Source organism: Oncorhynchus nerka, linkage group LG19, assembly GCF_034236695.1.
Source record: "Oncorhynchus nerka isolate Pitt River linkage group LG19, Oner_Uvic_2.0, whole genome shotgun sequence".
Taxonomy (NCBI): Eukaryota; Metazoa; Chordata; class Actinopteri; order Salmoniformes; family Salmonidae; genus Oncorhynchus; species Oncorhynchus nerka.
Genome location: NC_088414.1, coordinates 22,496,719 through 22,511,728, shown reverse-complemented (window position 1 = coordinate 22,511,728; position 15,010 = coordinate 22,496,719). Strand labels below are relative to the sequence as shown.

General features: G+C 41.4%; 1 protein-coding gene across 2 annotated transcripts in view; it reads left to right on the top strand.

The window, feature by feature from the left end:
• LOC115101187 (G-protein-signaling modulator 1-like) overlaps positions 1-15,010 on the top strand; it is a 74,967-nt gene that overhangs the window by 38,358 nt on the left and 21,599 nt on the right. For both annotated transcript variants that reach the window (XM_029620478.2, XM_029620476.2), the window contains exons 6-9: positions 880-995; positions 1,329-1,484; positions 1,797-1,905; positions 2,745-2,859. In XM_029620478.2, coding sequence (XP_029476338.1) covers positions 880-995; positions 1,329-1,484; positions 1,797-1,905; positions 2,745-2,859 — 496 coding nt within the window. The remainder of the gene's footprint in view (positions 1-879; positions 996-1,328; positions 1,485-1,796; positions 1,906-2,744; positions 2,860-15,010) is intronic.

Genomic DNA, 15,010 nt, shown 5'->3' with positions numbered 1-15,010 from the left:
CCATTGAGAACTTGTGGTCAATCCTCAGAGGCGGGTGGACAAACAAAACCCCACAAATTATCACAAACTCCAAGCATTGATTATGCAAGAATGGGCTGCCATCAGTCAGGATGTGGCCCAGAAGTTAATTGACAGCATGCCAGGGCGGATTGCAGAGGTCTTGAAAAAGAAGGGTCAACACTGCAAATATATTAGCCTCCCGGGTGGCGCAGTGGTTAAGGGCGCTGTACTGCAGCGCCAGCTGTGCCATCAGAGTCCCTGGGTTCGTGCCCAGGCTCTGTCGTAACTGTCCGTGACCGGGAGGTCCGTGGGGCGACGCACAATTGGCCTAGCGTCGTCCGGGTTAGGGAGGGCTTGGTCGGTAGGGATGTCCTTGTCTCATCGCGCACCAGCGACTCCTGTGGCGGGCCGGGCGCAGTGAGCGCTAACCAAGGTTGCCAGGTACACAGAGTTGGGTTGGATGTGCGCTGTGTAAAGAAGCAGTACGGCTGGTTGGGTTGTGTATCGGAGGACGCATGACTTTCAACCTTCGTCTCTCCCGTGCCCGTACGGGAGTTGTAGCGATGAGACAAGATAGTAGCTACTACAACAATTGGATACCATGAAATTGGGGAGAAAAAGGGGTAATTAAAAAAAAAAAACACACAAAAAAAAACCACTGCAAATATTGACTCTTTGCATCATCGTCATGTAATTGTCAATAAAAGCCTTTGACACTCATGAAATTATGCTTCAGTATTCCATAGTCACATCTGACAAAAATATCTAAAGACACAGAATCAGCAAACTTTGTGGAAATTAATATTTGTGTCATTCTCAAAACTTTTGGCCATGACTGTACAGTACATATAAAATATATAAACGTTATTTTGTTCACAGAGACTTTCCATTGCCAAGGAGTTCGGTGACAAAGCAGCAGAACGTAGAGCCTATAGTAACCTTGGCAATGCTCTGATTTTCCTGGGCCAGTTCAACACTGCCACGGAGTACTACAGGTTAGAAGAGACTACAACACTGACACCTAGTGGACATAATGTGTATCAACCAATGATGCTTAGAGCGCTATGTGATATAGACTTCATTACCTGCATGCATTCAAATGTCATAATGTTTAAGATCAATATAATGTATGAAATTAATTTATAATTAAAATGTTTCATTTCAAATAAATTGTTGGAATTGTGTGTGGGATAGTAAAAAAACACATGATCAATTTTTAAATATCACTGTTCTCCTCTTTTTCCATTCATCGCCCTCTCCCCCTCTGCATACATCTCTTTTCCTCTCCCTCTCGCTCTCCTTCTCCCCCCTCTCCCTGTTCCATCCAGGAAAACTCTGCAGCTGTCTCGTCAGTTAAAGGACCAGGTGATGGAGGCTCAGGCGTGTTACAGCCTGGGGAACACCTACACTTTGCTGCAGCAGTACGAGAGAGCCATAGACTACCATCTCAAACACCTCCTCATAGCCCAGGAGCTCACTGACAGGTACACACACACACACACACACACACACACACACACACACACACACACACACACACACACACACACACACACACACACTTCCACAAGCACCACTGGAGGTTGGTGGCACCTTAATTGGGGAGGACAGGCTCGTGGTAATGAATGGTGCAGAATCAATAGAATGGTATCGGATACATCAAGCACATTGTTTGATGCCATTCCATATGTGCCTTTCGAGCCATTATTATGAGCCGTTCTCCCCTCCGCAGGCTCCACACACATACCTTAAACCTTTAACATGCTTATCATTATGCTGTTTGATTTGTTTGATAGGGTTGGAGAGGGCCGTGCCTGCTGGAGTCTGGGAAATGCCTATGTGTCTTTAGGGAATCATCGCCAGGCCCTGCACTATGCCCGCAAACACCTGGATATCTCCAGAGAGGTAACCACTGTGAAGTTCATTTTCAGACCAATATAAACTCAGCAAAAAAGAAACGTCAACTGTGTTTATTTTCAGCAAACTTAACATCTGTAAATATTTGTATGAACATAAAATTCAACAACTGAGACAAACTGAACAAGTTCAACAGACACGTGACTAACACAAATGGAATAATGTGTCTCTGAACGGGGGGGGTCAAAATCAAAGGTAACAGTCAGTATCTGGTGTGGCCTTCAGCTGCATTAAGTACTGCAGTGCATCTCTTCCTCATGGACTGCACCAGATTTGCCAGTTCTTGCTGTGAGATGTTACCCCACTGTTCCACCAAGGCACCTGCAAGTTCCCGGACATTTCTGGGAGGAATGGCCCTCATCTTCCAATCCAACAGGTCCCTGACGTGCTCAATGGGATTGAGATCTGGGCCCTTCGCTGGCCATGGCTGAACACTGACATTCCTGTCTTGCAGGAAATCATGCACAGAACGAGCAGTATGGCTGGTGGCATTGTCATGCTGGAGGGTCATGGCAGGATGATAAACTGTTAGTGTCTTAACGACCGTTCCACAGGTGCATGTTCATTAACTGTTTATGATTCATTGAAAAGGCATGGGAAACAGTGATTAAACCCTTTACAATGAAGATCTGTGAAGTTATTTGGATTTTTACAAATTTTTACATATTTGTGTCTTTGAAAGACATTGTCCTGAAAAAGGGCCGTTTCTTTTTTTGCTGCGTTTATTTGCCGTTGCTATTATCAGACTAACAATAATCAGACAGTGAAATCCCATACACCTGCAGTCAACAAGGTATTTTTCTCTCTCTCCCTTCTCCCTCTCTCAGATTGGGGACAGGAATGGCGAGTTGACTGCCAGGATGAATGTGGAGCAGCTGATGGAGGCTCTGGGGGTCAACGAGAGTGACCTTTCACCCTGCGGGTCAGAGTTTGAGGTGCAAGGTATGAGGGAGATTTCCTTCTATGGTTCTACCTTGAACTTGTATTTTCGGTGTGAGAGGGAGACTTAAGGCGTCCGCATACATAGGTTCGGTTTGCTGCTAGTGGTACTAGGCTAGGCGAAGTAATTGTTTGTGCTCGCATACTCCCTTAAAATGACTATGCTTTAAAAATGAGAAGAAAGCGGCAGTATTACTGTTTATCCCTCTTGAGATGCCATATAAATGACATAGCCAGTACACTTCCTCAAAATAGTCAGAATTAATCTAAGATAACTCAAGAAATCTGTTATGAATTTGCATGTTTTTTTGCAATTTTACGTCGAACTAAGATGTTTGATACAGTGTTTCTCAAGTGAATTATTTTACATGAAAACTAGTCTGTCGTTGAATGACAACAAACACTTCATTGGGGAATCCCTGCTGTTGACCTATCCCAGACAAAGAGTCTGAGACTTTCGCCCACCCGAACTTCGGCTTGCCATGTGTGTTTGAACACCAAAAAATAACTGCCGAACACCGAAACAAACCAATAAATGTGCTAACTGTTTCAACTTGGAAGCCTATGTTAAGCTTAACAGTATATAAATTATGACCACGTGCCAGAGTCTGGTGTAGTGGTGAAAGCTCACAACTTTGGACCACATATGCCTCCTGGAACCTTAAAAAAAAGGAGAACAAATAAATACATAAATGATGACCCTTGGAGGTTTTTTTGGAAAAGGATAAGGTTAACCCATAAATATTGGTTTGATTCTAGATGTGTGTTTGTCCCCTTGATGGTTCAGTGTAGGATTTGAGGGTAAGATGATTGTAGATATGAGCCTTATAGGGTTAATTCTACCTGACGCGCTAAAATCATAACATGCTGAACTAACATTCCAAATTAATCTACTTTTGCTGTTTTATTTGAGTAGATTTGACATTTTACCCATGTCTGCACTTGTTTAAACATGAGTTTATTCCTATGTGGATAAAAAATACATATACAAATTAAAGGGGATGGTTCTATTTCTTTTGATAACCGACCCAGACATACTTTTTCAGGATGATACTAATGACCATAGTAATAATAATTATCAACATGGAAAGCCCTATATAGTATTTTCTGTTTTTGACCAGCCCTGGTTCACATGCAGAGGCACTGCCCAGCTCGCTATCCATCTCCATACCACACCCCTTCCTCACACAATCCCGGGCACGCTCTCGCACGCACACACACACGCTCAGAAGGAAAACATCCCACCACTCCTCCAGCCAAACTCTTGAGTTGAGAGAAGAACCTGTGATGGATTCTCACAGGATACTTATTGGACACTGCAAATGGAATTTAACTATAGACTATTAACAATTATAGCAACAGTTTATTTTCAATTTATGTGACTGACAACAATTACTTTACCTCTTCAGAGTATGAGGTAAGCCTTTGAATGATTTGAATGTACTGTAAATGGTATTGGATGCTTTTTCCTTCTAATTGCTATGGATCTGTAAAGAATAGTCAAGCGGTTTGAATGCATACTTGAGAAGGCTTCTGTGAAATTCTATAACCCATTCTCTATTCAATTGGTTGAGGGAGATGTATGTATATGTCAGAGGTGGATTGAGTTTTGCAAAGCGCAGAATAAGCTTTAGAGAATGCATACATTTGTCCTTCGCAGAGCCACGCGCTTAGATAAATTATGTATGCAGAGTAATGTCTCATTGTACTTCTGTCAAGAGAATCATTCTCTGCTGATAATGCATCTTAGTGAATGCATTATGTATGCCCCTCTAAAAGGACGTCTATAGAAGTATAGAGTCATCATTTCAGCTCGATCGTTCTGAGATTGGATTCAATCCATCGCGGATCAGAGGATGGAGTCATTTAGCAGATGCTCTTATCCAGAGTGACATAGTTAGTGCATTCATCCTCAGTTAGCTAGGTGGGACAACCACATATCACAGGCATAGAAAGTACATTTTCCCCCAGTAAAGTAGCTGTCAGTAGAGTCCGAGCTAGAAAGGGGCTGGGGGGGTCAAGATACTTTTTTGAATAGGTAGGGTTTCAGATGTTTTCGGAAGATGGGCAGGGACTCTGCTGTCCCAGCTTCAAGGGGAAGCGGGTTCCACCATTGGGATACCAGGACAGAGAAGAGCTTTGACTGGGCTGAGTGGGAGTTGCCCTCCTGTAGGGGTTGGAGGGCCAAGAGACCTGAGGTGGCAGAACCGAGTGCTCGGGTTGGGGTGTAGGGTTTGAGCATAGCCTGAAGGTAGGGTGGGGCAGTTCCTTTTGCTGTTCCGTAGGTAAGCACCATGGTCTTGTAGTGAAGGCAAGCTTCGACTGGAAACCAGTGGAGTGTGGGGAGGAGCGGGGTGACATGAGAACTTCGGAAGGTTGAAAACCAGGCAGGCTGCAGCATTCTGGATAAGTTGCAAGGATTTGATGGCACCAGCAGGGAGCCCAGCCAACAACGAGTTGCAGTAGTCCAGATGGAAGAGGACAAGTGCCTGGATTAGGACCTGCGCCGCTTCCTATGTGAGGTTGGGTCGTACTCTATGGATGTTGTAGAGCATGACCCTGCAGGAGCAAGTCACTACTTTGATGTTTGCAGAGAATGACAGGGTGTTGTCCAGGGTCACGCCAAGATTCTTTGTACTCTGGGAGTGTGACACTGTGGAGTTGTCAACCATGATGGAGAGGTCTTGGATCGGGCAGGCCTTCTCCGGGAGGAAGAGCAGCTCTGTCTTGTTGGTGAGCTTGAGGTGATGGGCCGACATCCAAGTTGAAATTTCTGCCAAGCACACAGAGGTGTGTGTCGCCACCTATGTGTCAGAAGGGGGAAAGAGAAAAGTAGTTGTGTCATCCACATAGCAATGATGGGAGAGACCGTGTGAGGATATGAGTGAGTTGGTTTATAGAGAGAAGAGGGCCTAGAACCGAGCCCTGTTGGACACCAGTAGTGAGAGTCTGTGGTGCAGACACAGATCCTCTCCACGTCACCTAGTAGGAGCAGCCTGGCAGGTAGGATGCAATCCAAGAGTGTGCAGAGCCTGAGATGCCTAGCCCTGAGAGGGTGGAAAGGAGGATCTGATGGTTTACAATGTCGAAGTTAGCGGTTAGGGTCAAGAAGATTGTTCTGAGAGATAACGAGAAAGTTGATCAGAGACAGCACGCTCAAGTGCTACATGTCTATAGTTTTTGACATCCAATGAGTCGAGTGTTGGTTTCTTTACGAGGGGAGCAACTATGGCCATTTTGAAGTCAGAGGGGACACAGCCAGTGGTCAGGGATGAGTTGATAAGGGAAGTGAGGAATGGGAGAAGGTCTCCAGAGATGGTCTGGAGAAGGGGATAGGGTCGAACGGGCAGGTTGTCGGGCAGCCAGACCTCACTAGTCACAGGATGTCATCTGGAGAGAGAGAGGGGAGAAAGAGGTCAAGGCGTAGTATTGTGTGAGTGAGATCAGTGGACTCAATAGGTGATTGAGTAGCGGATGTTGTCAACCTTCTTTTCAAAGTGATTGACAAAGTCGACTGCAGAGAGGGAGGAGGGAAGGGTGGAGGGTTAAGGAGAGAGGATAAGGTAGAAAATAGTTTCCTAGGTTTAGAGGCAGAAGCTTGAAATTTAGAGTGGTAGAAAATGGCTTTAGCAGTGGATACAGAGGAAGAGAAGGTAGAGAGGAGGGAGTGAAAGGATGATAGGTCCTCCGGAAGTTTTGTTTTGCTCCATTTCCGCTCAGCTGTCAGCAGCCCTGTTCTGTAAGCTCGCAATGGGTCACTCAGCCACTGAGCAGGAGTGGAGGGCCGAGCAAGACAGGAGGAAAGGGGACAGTGTGAGTCATAGGATGTGGAAAGGGATGAGAGTAGGGTCAAAGAGGCAGAATCGGGAGACGGGAAGGAGAAGGATTTAGCAGAACGGAGAGATGATAGAATAGAAGAGGAGAGAGTGCTGGGAGAGAGAAAGTGAAGATTGCAACAGCGCATGACCATCTGAGTGGTTAAGGTTGGAGGAAAGGGTGGCAGAAAAGGAAACAAATGAGTGACCAGAGAACTGCAGGGGGGTTCCAATGAGATTAGTAGGCTAGAAGCCTCTAGTAAAGATGAGGTCAAGCCTATTGCCTGCCTTGTGAGTTGAAAGGGTTAGGTCATAAAAGGCAAGGAGGGGAAAGAGAGATTTGGAAATAAATGAATCAAAGGCAGACATCGGGAGGTTGAAGTCGCCAAGAATAAAGGAAATAAGTTAACCCATTGTCGTATCTTAACTATCATTAAATTGAAGACTTAGTTTTATCAAAGATTCTCTGTAATTAGTATTACGTGATTAAACTGATTAATCATGTAACTGTAATTAACTAGGAAGTCGGGGCACCAAGGAAAATATTCAGATTACAAAGTTATAATTTTCCTAATATAACTTTTCAGGTATTTTTTATCTGATAAATTAGTCTTCTAATTAATTAATTATTTACTTTACCTCACGTTCGTCTCATTCCAAACGTCGTAAATTGTTGGTTATCTGCACGAACCCAGTCTTCACTATGAGTCATCCATCAATTCACAGAAATGCATAAACAAACAGTTGATAGTTACAAGGAAATGATAACGGAGGTTCCCTAGTGGGCTAAACCGGCATGGCGGCTTGTTGTACAAAAAGGAAGTGGGGGTCGAATGAGAAAAGACCACACACAGTTGATAATTATAACAATTGAAATGCTAATCCTTTGCACATGAACGCTCAATCATTCAGGAACAACTGAAATAATATATATATTTACGCTCAGTGTGTTGTCGGGATCTCTGCTGAAAAGTTAGTTTCTGTTGGAGAGTTTCCATCCTCTCTCTCTCTCTCTCTCTGTCGTGGTTAGAGTGGATAGTTCAGAGTGACATTCATTCATTTCTTTATCGGTCTTTATCGGTTTCGGCGGTCTTCGTTCTTCGCGTTCAATGATACCGAATTCCTAGCTGCAGACTAGTAATTCATATCAAAGACTTGTTCTTATTCTGTCGGTATCGATAGTCTAAGAGTTTAACCACGTGGTATGGTTAAAATATTCAGCAATCGTCTCAAACCTTGGCCCTCTCGTTATCGAGGTAAACTGGTCTGCAACCTTTGTCCTCTCGTGATTGAGAGAAAACATGGTCTGTTGAGAACTTTTATTCAGGAGTTTATTCAAGAGTTGCAGAAACGGGCCCGACCCTAACTGGGCTCATGGGCGGTCCTCTGATTTAGTTAAACTCAAAAGGGAATTGGAGTTTCCTTCATTAAACAGTCCAAAATCACATTACACAATTTTACAAACAGTCCTCACTCATTCATTTTATACAACAATTATATCTGAGGCTATTATATAAACAGCGTTATGGTAATGTGGCCGCACCGTCTCCCATGATCTTCCCCAAGTTGTAACAAACGGACCAGTTCGTAGCTTGATTCTTCTCCGATCTTTTATACCTTCTCCGGAACATGAATGTTGTTCGGACCTCAAGTTCTGTGAGGTGGAAGAAATTGTTCTCTATGAAAATTCACTGGGTCTCTATACTGTGGCCATGAGGAGATCATCTCCTCAGGAGATGATCTCCTCAGGAATTTACGACCTCTCTGACCACAGCAGCCTAGTTGTAGGAGGCAGGGAGAGGGGGATGGGGCTTGCTGTCCCCACAGAGGGCAACGTCATGACACCATTCATGTCCATAACGGAAATGTATAATTTCCTTTAGTACAGTACAGTTCTCTGAACTTAATGATGGACAAATCTGAAGAAATGTTCTAAACCGGCCAAAGCACAAAGTCTATAATGTGAGTTTTTGATATTGTAATGAATTTAGTCTTTGGAGACATGAGGCTACTGTTTTTGGCACATTTCATGAATTAAGTCCTGTAAATACATCTTCAAATGATCAAATCGTAATTTTTGGTATGTAGATAGTCGGGACCATTTTATATTTATATATATTTTTTAATACATACATACATGCATCCATCCATCCATCCAGTACCAGTACCAGTCAAAAGTTTGGACGCACCTACTCATTCCAGGGTTTTTCTTTATTTTTATTTTTTCTACATTGTTCTATTTTCTACACTGTCGAATAATAGTGAAGACATCAAAACTAGGAAATAACACATATGGAATCATGTAGTAAAAAAACAAAAAGAGTTAAACAAATATATTTGAGAGTCTTCAAAAAGCCACCCTTTGCTATGACAGCTTTGTGCACTCTACATATATAAATATCAAAATAAATCCTCTCTCTCTCGCTCCATTGATTTACACTGGATTTGCGTATGCTGTGAATACATGTTCAATACATGTTCAAATGGTCAGATCTTAATTTTTGATGTATAGCTTGTCCGCATTCAGAAAGTATTCAGACCCTTTGACTTTTTCCACACTTTGTTACATTACAGCCTTATTCTAAAATGTTTTAAATAGTTTCAATCAATCTACACACAATACCCCATAATGACAAAGCAAACACAGGTTTTTATAAATTTGAGCAAATTTACAATAAAACCCCCCCACAAAAATATCACATTTACATAAGTAAAGCACCTTTGGCAGTGATTATAGCCTCGAGTCTTCTTTGGTATGAAGCTACAAGCTTGGAGTTTATCCCATTCATCTCTGCAGATCCTCTCAAGCTCTGTCGGGTTGGATGGGGAGCGTCGCTGCACAGCTATTTTCAGGTTACTCCAGAGATGTTTGATCGTGTTCAAGTCCGGGCTCTTGCTGGGCCATTTAAGGACATTCAGAGACTTGTCTCGAAGCCACTCCTGTGTTGTCTTGACTGAGTGCATAGTGAACCTTCGCCCCAGTTTGAAGTCCAGAGCATTCTGGAGCAGGTTTTCATCAAGGATCTCTCTGTACTTTGCTCGGGTTCATCTTTCCCTTGACTAGTCTCCCAGTCCCTGTTGCTGAAAAACATGCCCACAGCATGATGCTGCCACCACCATGCTTCACCGTCAGGATGATGCCAAGAGTTCAATATTGGTTTCATCAGACCATAGAATCTTGTTCCTCATGGTCTGAGAGTCCTTTAGGTGCCCTTTGGCAAACTCCAAGCGTGCTGTCATGTGCCTTCTATTGAGGAGTGGCTTCCGTCTGGCCACACTACCATAAAGGCCTGATTGGTGAAGTGCTACAGAGTTGGGAAAACCTTCCAGAAGGACAACCATCTCCACAGAGAGACTTTGGAGTTCTGTCATATTTACCATCGGGTTCTTTGTCACCAGCATGACCAAGGCCCTTCTCCCTCAAAAAGCTCAGTTTGGCCGGGCATCCAGCTCTAGGAAGAGTGTTGGTGGTTGCAAACTTATTTCATTTAAGTATAATGGAGGCCACTGTGTTTTTGGGGACCTTCAAAGCTGAATAACATTTTTAGGTCTCTTCACCAGATCTGTGCCTCGACACAATTCTGTCTTGGAACTCCACGGGCAATTCCTTCGACCTCATAGCTTGGTTTTTGCTCTGACATGCTCTGTCAACTGTGGGACCTTATATAGACTGGTATTTGCCTTTCAAAATCATGTCCAATCAATTGAATTTACCACAGGTGGACTCCAATCAAGTTATAGAAACATCTCAAGGATGATCAATGGTAACAGGATGCACCTGAGCTCAATTTTGAGTCTCATAGCAAAGGCTACGAATACTTATGTAAATAAGGTATTTCTGTTTGTTATTTTTAATACATTTGTAAAAATGTATAAAAACCTGTTTTTGCTTCGTCATTATGGGGTATTGTGTGTAGATTGAGTAAAATGTGTTATCTCCTCCATTTTAGAATAAGGCTGTAACGTAACAAAATGTGGAAAAAGGGAAGGTATTGAACACTTTCCAAATGTGCTGTATATTTCGAAAGTATATATATATTTATATATTGATCCAGACAATCTATACACCAAATATTATTCATTAATATATGACCATTGGAACATGTAATCACATGACTTAATTTGTGACGTGTAAAAAAAATTGTACCCGCACTTGTACAAAGACTAAATATAGTGCAATGCAGAAACGTCTGTACTTTACAAATGAGTTTAATCATACTGTATATTTAGCATATTTGGGCTTGGAATAGGTCAAATAAAAATAATATATGCTTTTAAACAATTTAATTTGGAAATGTAATTTGAATGATTCTTTATATTTTCTCAATGTTGATACTGGAAATTAGATGCTGACAATCAATCTTAACATTTCAATGTGGCCTGACTAGACACTTGTACTAGCTATGTTGACACCAAATTTCATGGATTTACAGAAATTGTTCAGTGGCACATTTTGATATTGTACGAAATATAGTAAAAGGATGTGAATGGGTTTTAATGTTTCTCCCTGACAGATATGCACTGTTACTCATTCACGCACGGTTATATAAATGACACCCTACAATTCTACATGTAGTAACAGTTGAGAGGAAATCGATGTATTGTCTTTTTCTTACCCATTTATGTCATTGTGATATATTGTTTAAAAAATATTCAGGGAATATACTCTGTATTCCAAGAGAACGGCAATGTTCTAAGGCTATGATAGGAGAAAGATAAAGGGACCATGTGAGAAATAATCTAATGAAGATAAGACTGATAGATGGAATGTTGAGTGGACATTGTTTGAGGTCACTTGAGAGAATTCCGGTCAATTGCATCTTCTATTGAGTCCGGGTTGGGAGGAAAGGGTTAGTCAGGTGGACACTGCCCTGCTCTGTGTATGGTGAGGACATGTTGGATGTTTATTTGAGACAGAGACGGTCTGTTTGGATCAGCAGGCCCATGCTGTACAGACTGTGGTTAGGTGGGACCCAGCCCTGGCGGCCCTGGCACTGCCGCCTCGCAAAATGGAAATACAATGAGAAGACAGACATTCAGGTTGTTATAATGGTGATGAAGTTTAGAGTATTGTAGTTTGCGAACCATTGGTGCTTAGCGTTTTCTATGCAAGAATAACTTTTATGCCTTACTATTTACAAATTGTCAAACTAGTATGTAATTTAGGACTGTGTTGTGTCTATTCATTTGGGGGGAATTCCAATCTGAGTTAAGCCACCGTAAATAATTCCCTTTTTAACGCATTTTCTGACCTTGCTATTAACTTGCTATTAACTTGCTATTAATTTAGGGTGGAGATTAAAAAAATAAGGTGTGGCAGTGTGTCTTCAGATATTCAGTCCTTGATTTAATTCCCTCATAATTTCACCACATTTACACATGATGAAAAGATGTAGTAAGGTTGAGCAACCTGTCAGTTCCAAGTGGAACAACATCTACTTTATTTTTTCCCGATAGAAATAACAGCATTCTCCATAAACTGTCATTTATAAATTCATAAGAACTATCGATAAGAGCTAGGTAAATGAGTAAGCCTTTTGGATAAGGGGATTGTAAATATAAATGACAATTGTTTTAGATATATTTTACCTTGTGATTGCTGGAGACAAATGTGAAACAAGTCATATGGCAGCAAACTGAAGCATATCAACAGACTGTTTCACTTTTTCCACAGTGAAGTTTATGATTATGCTGGCCTTACAACTTGGGATGAAATTGGGGGACCCGAGCTATCAGCTTCTGTAGCCATGAGCAAATGACAGTATAGCACCAAACCTACCAGTTTGATTTATGATTTCTACAATGTTTTAATTATATGCCCAGACTTTTCAGTAAAAAAAAAACACAATTTGTATCATGTTAAATATTAGCCTCTATCGGTAGTAACCGTCAGTTATACCCACATACATTTATAACTGTCAGTGACTTTAGTGTTAGTTTTCTTACATATTACATCATTCAATTACGTTGTTATGTTACTGTTCATGCCTCTGTCACGTTTGTGTAGTTTTTCCTTAGGATCTCTAGCAATAGTGGATCATATTAGGCTGACGTATTATAAGTTGTGCAGTAATTTGGGACTTGTAGTCTATTATTTGAATCATGATGGAACGCAAAACATACGTAAGTTCAAAACTGCGCGGTCCACCACGACTGGACCGTTGTCAAAGTTCCATGATTATTGAGGATTATTATGGTAGATTTATAGGACTTACTGTTCAACCCCTATTGTACACTTCTCTCACCTTCCAATATTTTATGGATTGAACAATTGAATATGGCAACTTTCAGGGGGAATCAAACCACTATTTCTGATTCATCAAACATTTTTTGTGTAAATTTTTGTGAGTCTGTTGAACTATGTTTTATTAAAAGGTACACCAAATTTAAAGGGGTGTCTTTAAATAAATGTACTGAAAACCCGATTGAATGAAAACTCCATGAGAAAATCTGTTGGCCAGCAAGTGGGAGGGTTTTCAGCAATTTAATTAAATGTATTCAACGTGCGCAAGGGAACCACTCCTGCAAAGTCTGTTACGCACCTCCACACTGTAAATCTGAATCCCAACTACTGAAGTGCATAGGAAAGATGTACATTTCCTAAATCTGAATCGGGCCCTAGATGTGCATGTCTGAGATAACTAGGCCTTCAGTGAGTCCATACACTGGACACGTGAGAGCCGAAGGAAACCAGTGTAGATAGATTTGGGATGGTGATTATGTCCCAGTCCAGACGGACATAACACAGACCATGTATGACAACAAAATATTTGGTTGTGTACACTGGGGCACGGTGTAGAGTGAGTGATGGTAATCGTCAAGCATTACATTTTCCCCTCCAAACAAATACACAGATGGGTTCTCTGATGCACATAACAGAAACACAATGAAAATAGAGATGTCAAGTTTTGAAGAATTAGGCCCCAGCCACATGGTTAAAATCATCTATTGGTCATATCATGAAGCAAAAATACAAATGTTCAGGATAATGATAATAACATAACTTTCTAAATGTAATTGCTAATCCAATCCAAACAATTCTATAGCTAACGATACAACCAAATACATAGTGTTTTATTTTTTTACTTTCCAAGTGTCACATGACTGATAGATCTCATGCTTGTCCTATCTACGTAGAAGTGGACTGCAGAAATGGACATAGAGGGTACATCGGTAGGGCTGTGACGTTTGTGGATTTTTGGGTAACGGTTGTCATGCAAATGGTACAGTTATTGTCAATTTTCATTTTTGTTGAAAAATGTTGTGAGCTTGTAATAAATACAACACAGCCCTGATGACACCCCTATCTCAAAAACAAATGGTTTTAACAGCTTGGAACTTTTGGAAATGATGCTTCTCTTCCAGAACGTTCTGCTCGTAACATGATTACCAACTCTAACCACTTCAAATGACAGACTCATATTAGGTCAACTATATCTACTTCAATATAAAGTTGAATCCCCCTTCCTCAAAAATAAATGTAGTAAGATGATTATGAAGATATATATTTGTTTTAATTCACAGTTATTGTCGGTTACACAATTGTACAATAATTGTGCCAGCCCTACACATTCTCCATATCTCAGTGCAGGCCGTCCAGCTCACACACTGGCCCAACATTCCCTATGGGTTCATGGCTCGTAAAGGGCCCGTTAACCACAGTCTTTTTACTTGGCTGTCTGACTGAACCGCGTCCTCACCACGCGTCACAAGACCATCTATTTGAGCTGTATGGGAAACAGTCTAGATATGTGTTTTGGTTTTATGTTCATATAGGTTTATCGGTTGAACAATGTAGATTTTGAATGGTCATCCTACAGAACCTTGTGTAATACATCAATGTTAGAGACATTGGTAAGATAACGTTATTGCACCCTTTTATAAGGGGTTTGTAAACTATTTTTTAAACTGTTTAAACCTCTTTAGATGTTAAGTCCCTTGTCTAGGGGACTTGCGTGGTTCTGGTACCGGTTCTGACTGACATTTTTGCTTATAAATGGATCTATGGACACCGTAGATCAGAATTGGGGTAGCCCTGGTAGCGTTAGTACTGGTTCCCACTGACTGTGAGAGGTAGGATGTGAAATCTAAGTAGCACATTCAGAGATAAAATAATTCATAGATTAAACAAAAAACACTTTGTTTAATATGAGATGAAAGGCAAGTTCTTAACAAGTTCAGGAAGCCAAGCTAGAGCTATGTGTGACGTTCACAGTTGTGGGAGCAGATGTTTTGATCAAGAGAGACCTTTAGAAAATATGCACATTTTCTCTAACACTAAACATACAAATATGTATTTTAGAGTCATAGGAATCTTATAGTGGTTTAATCATTTTATT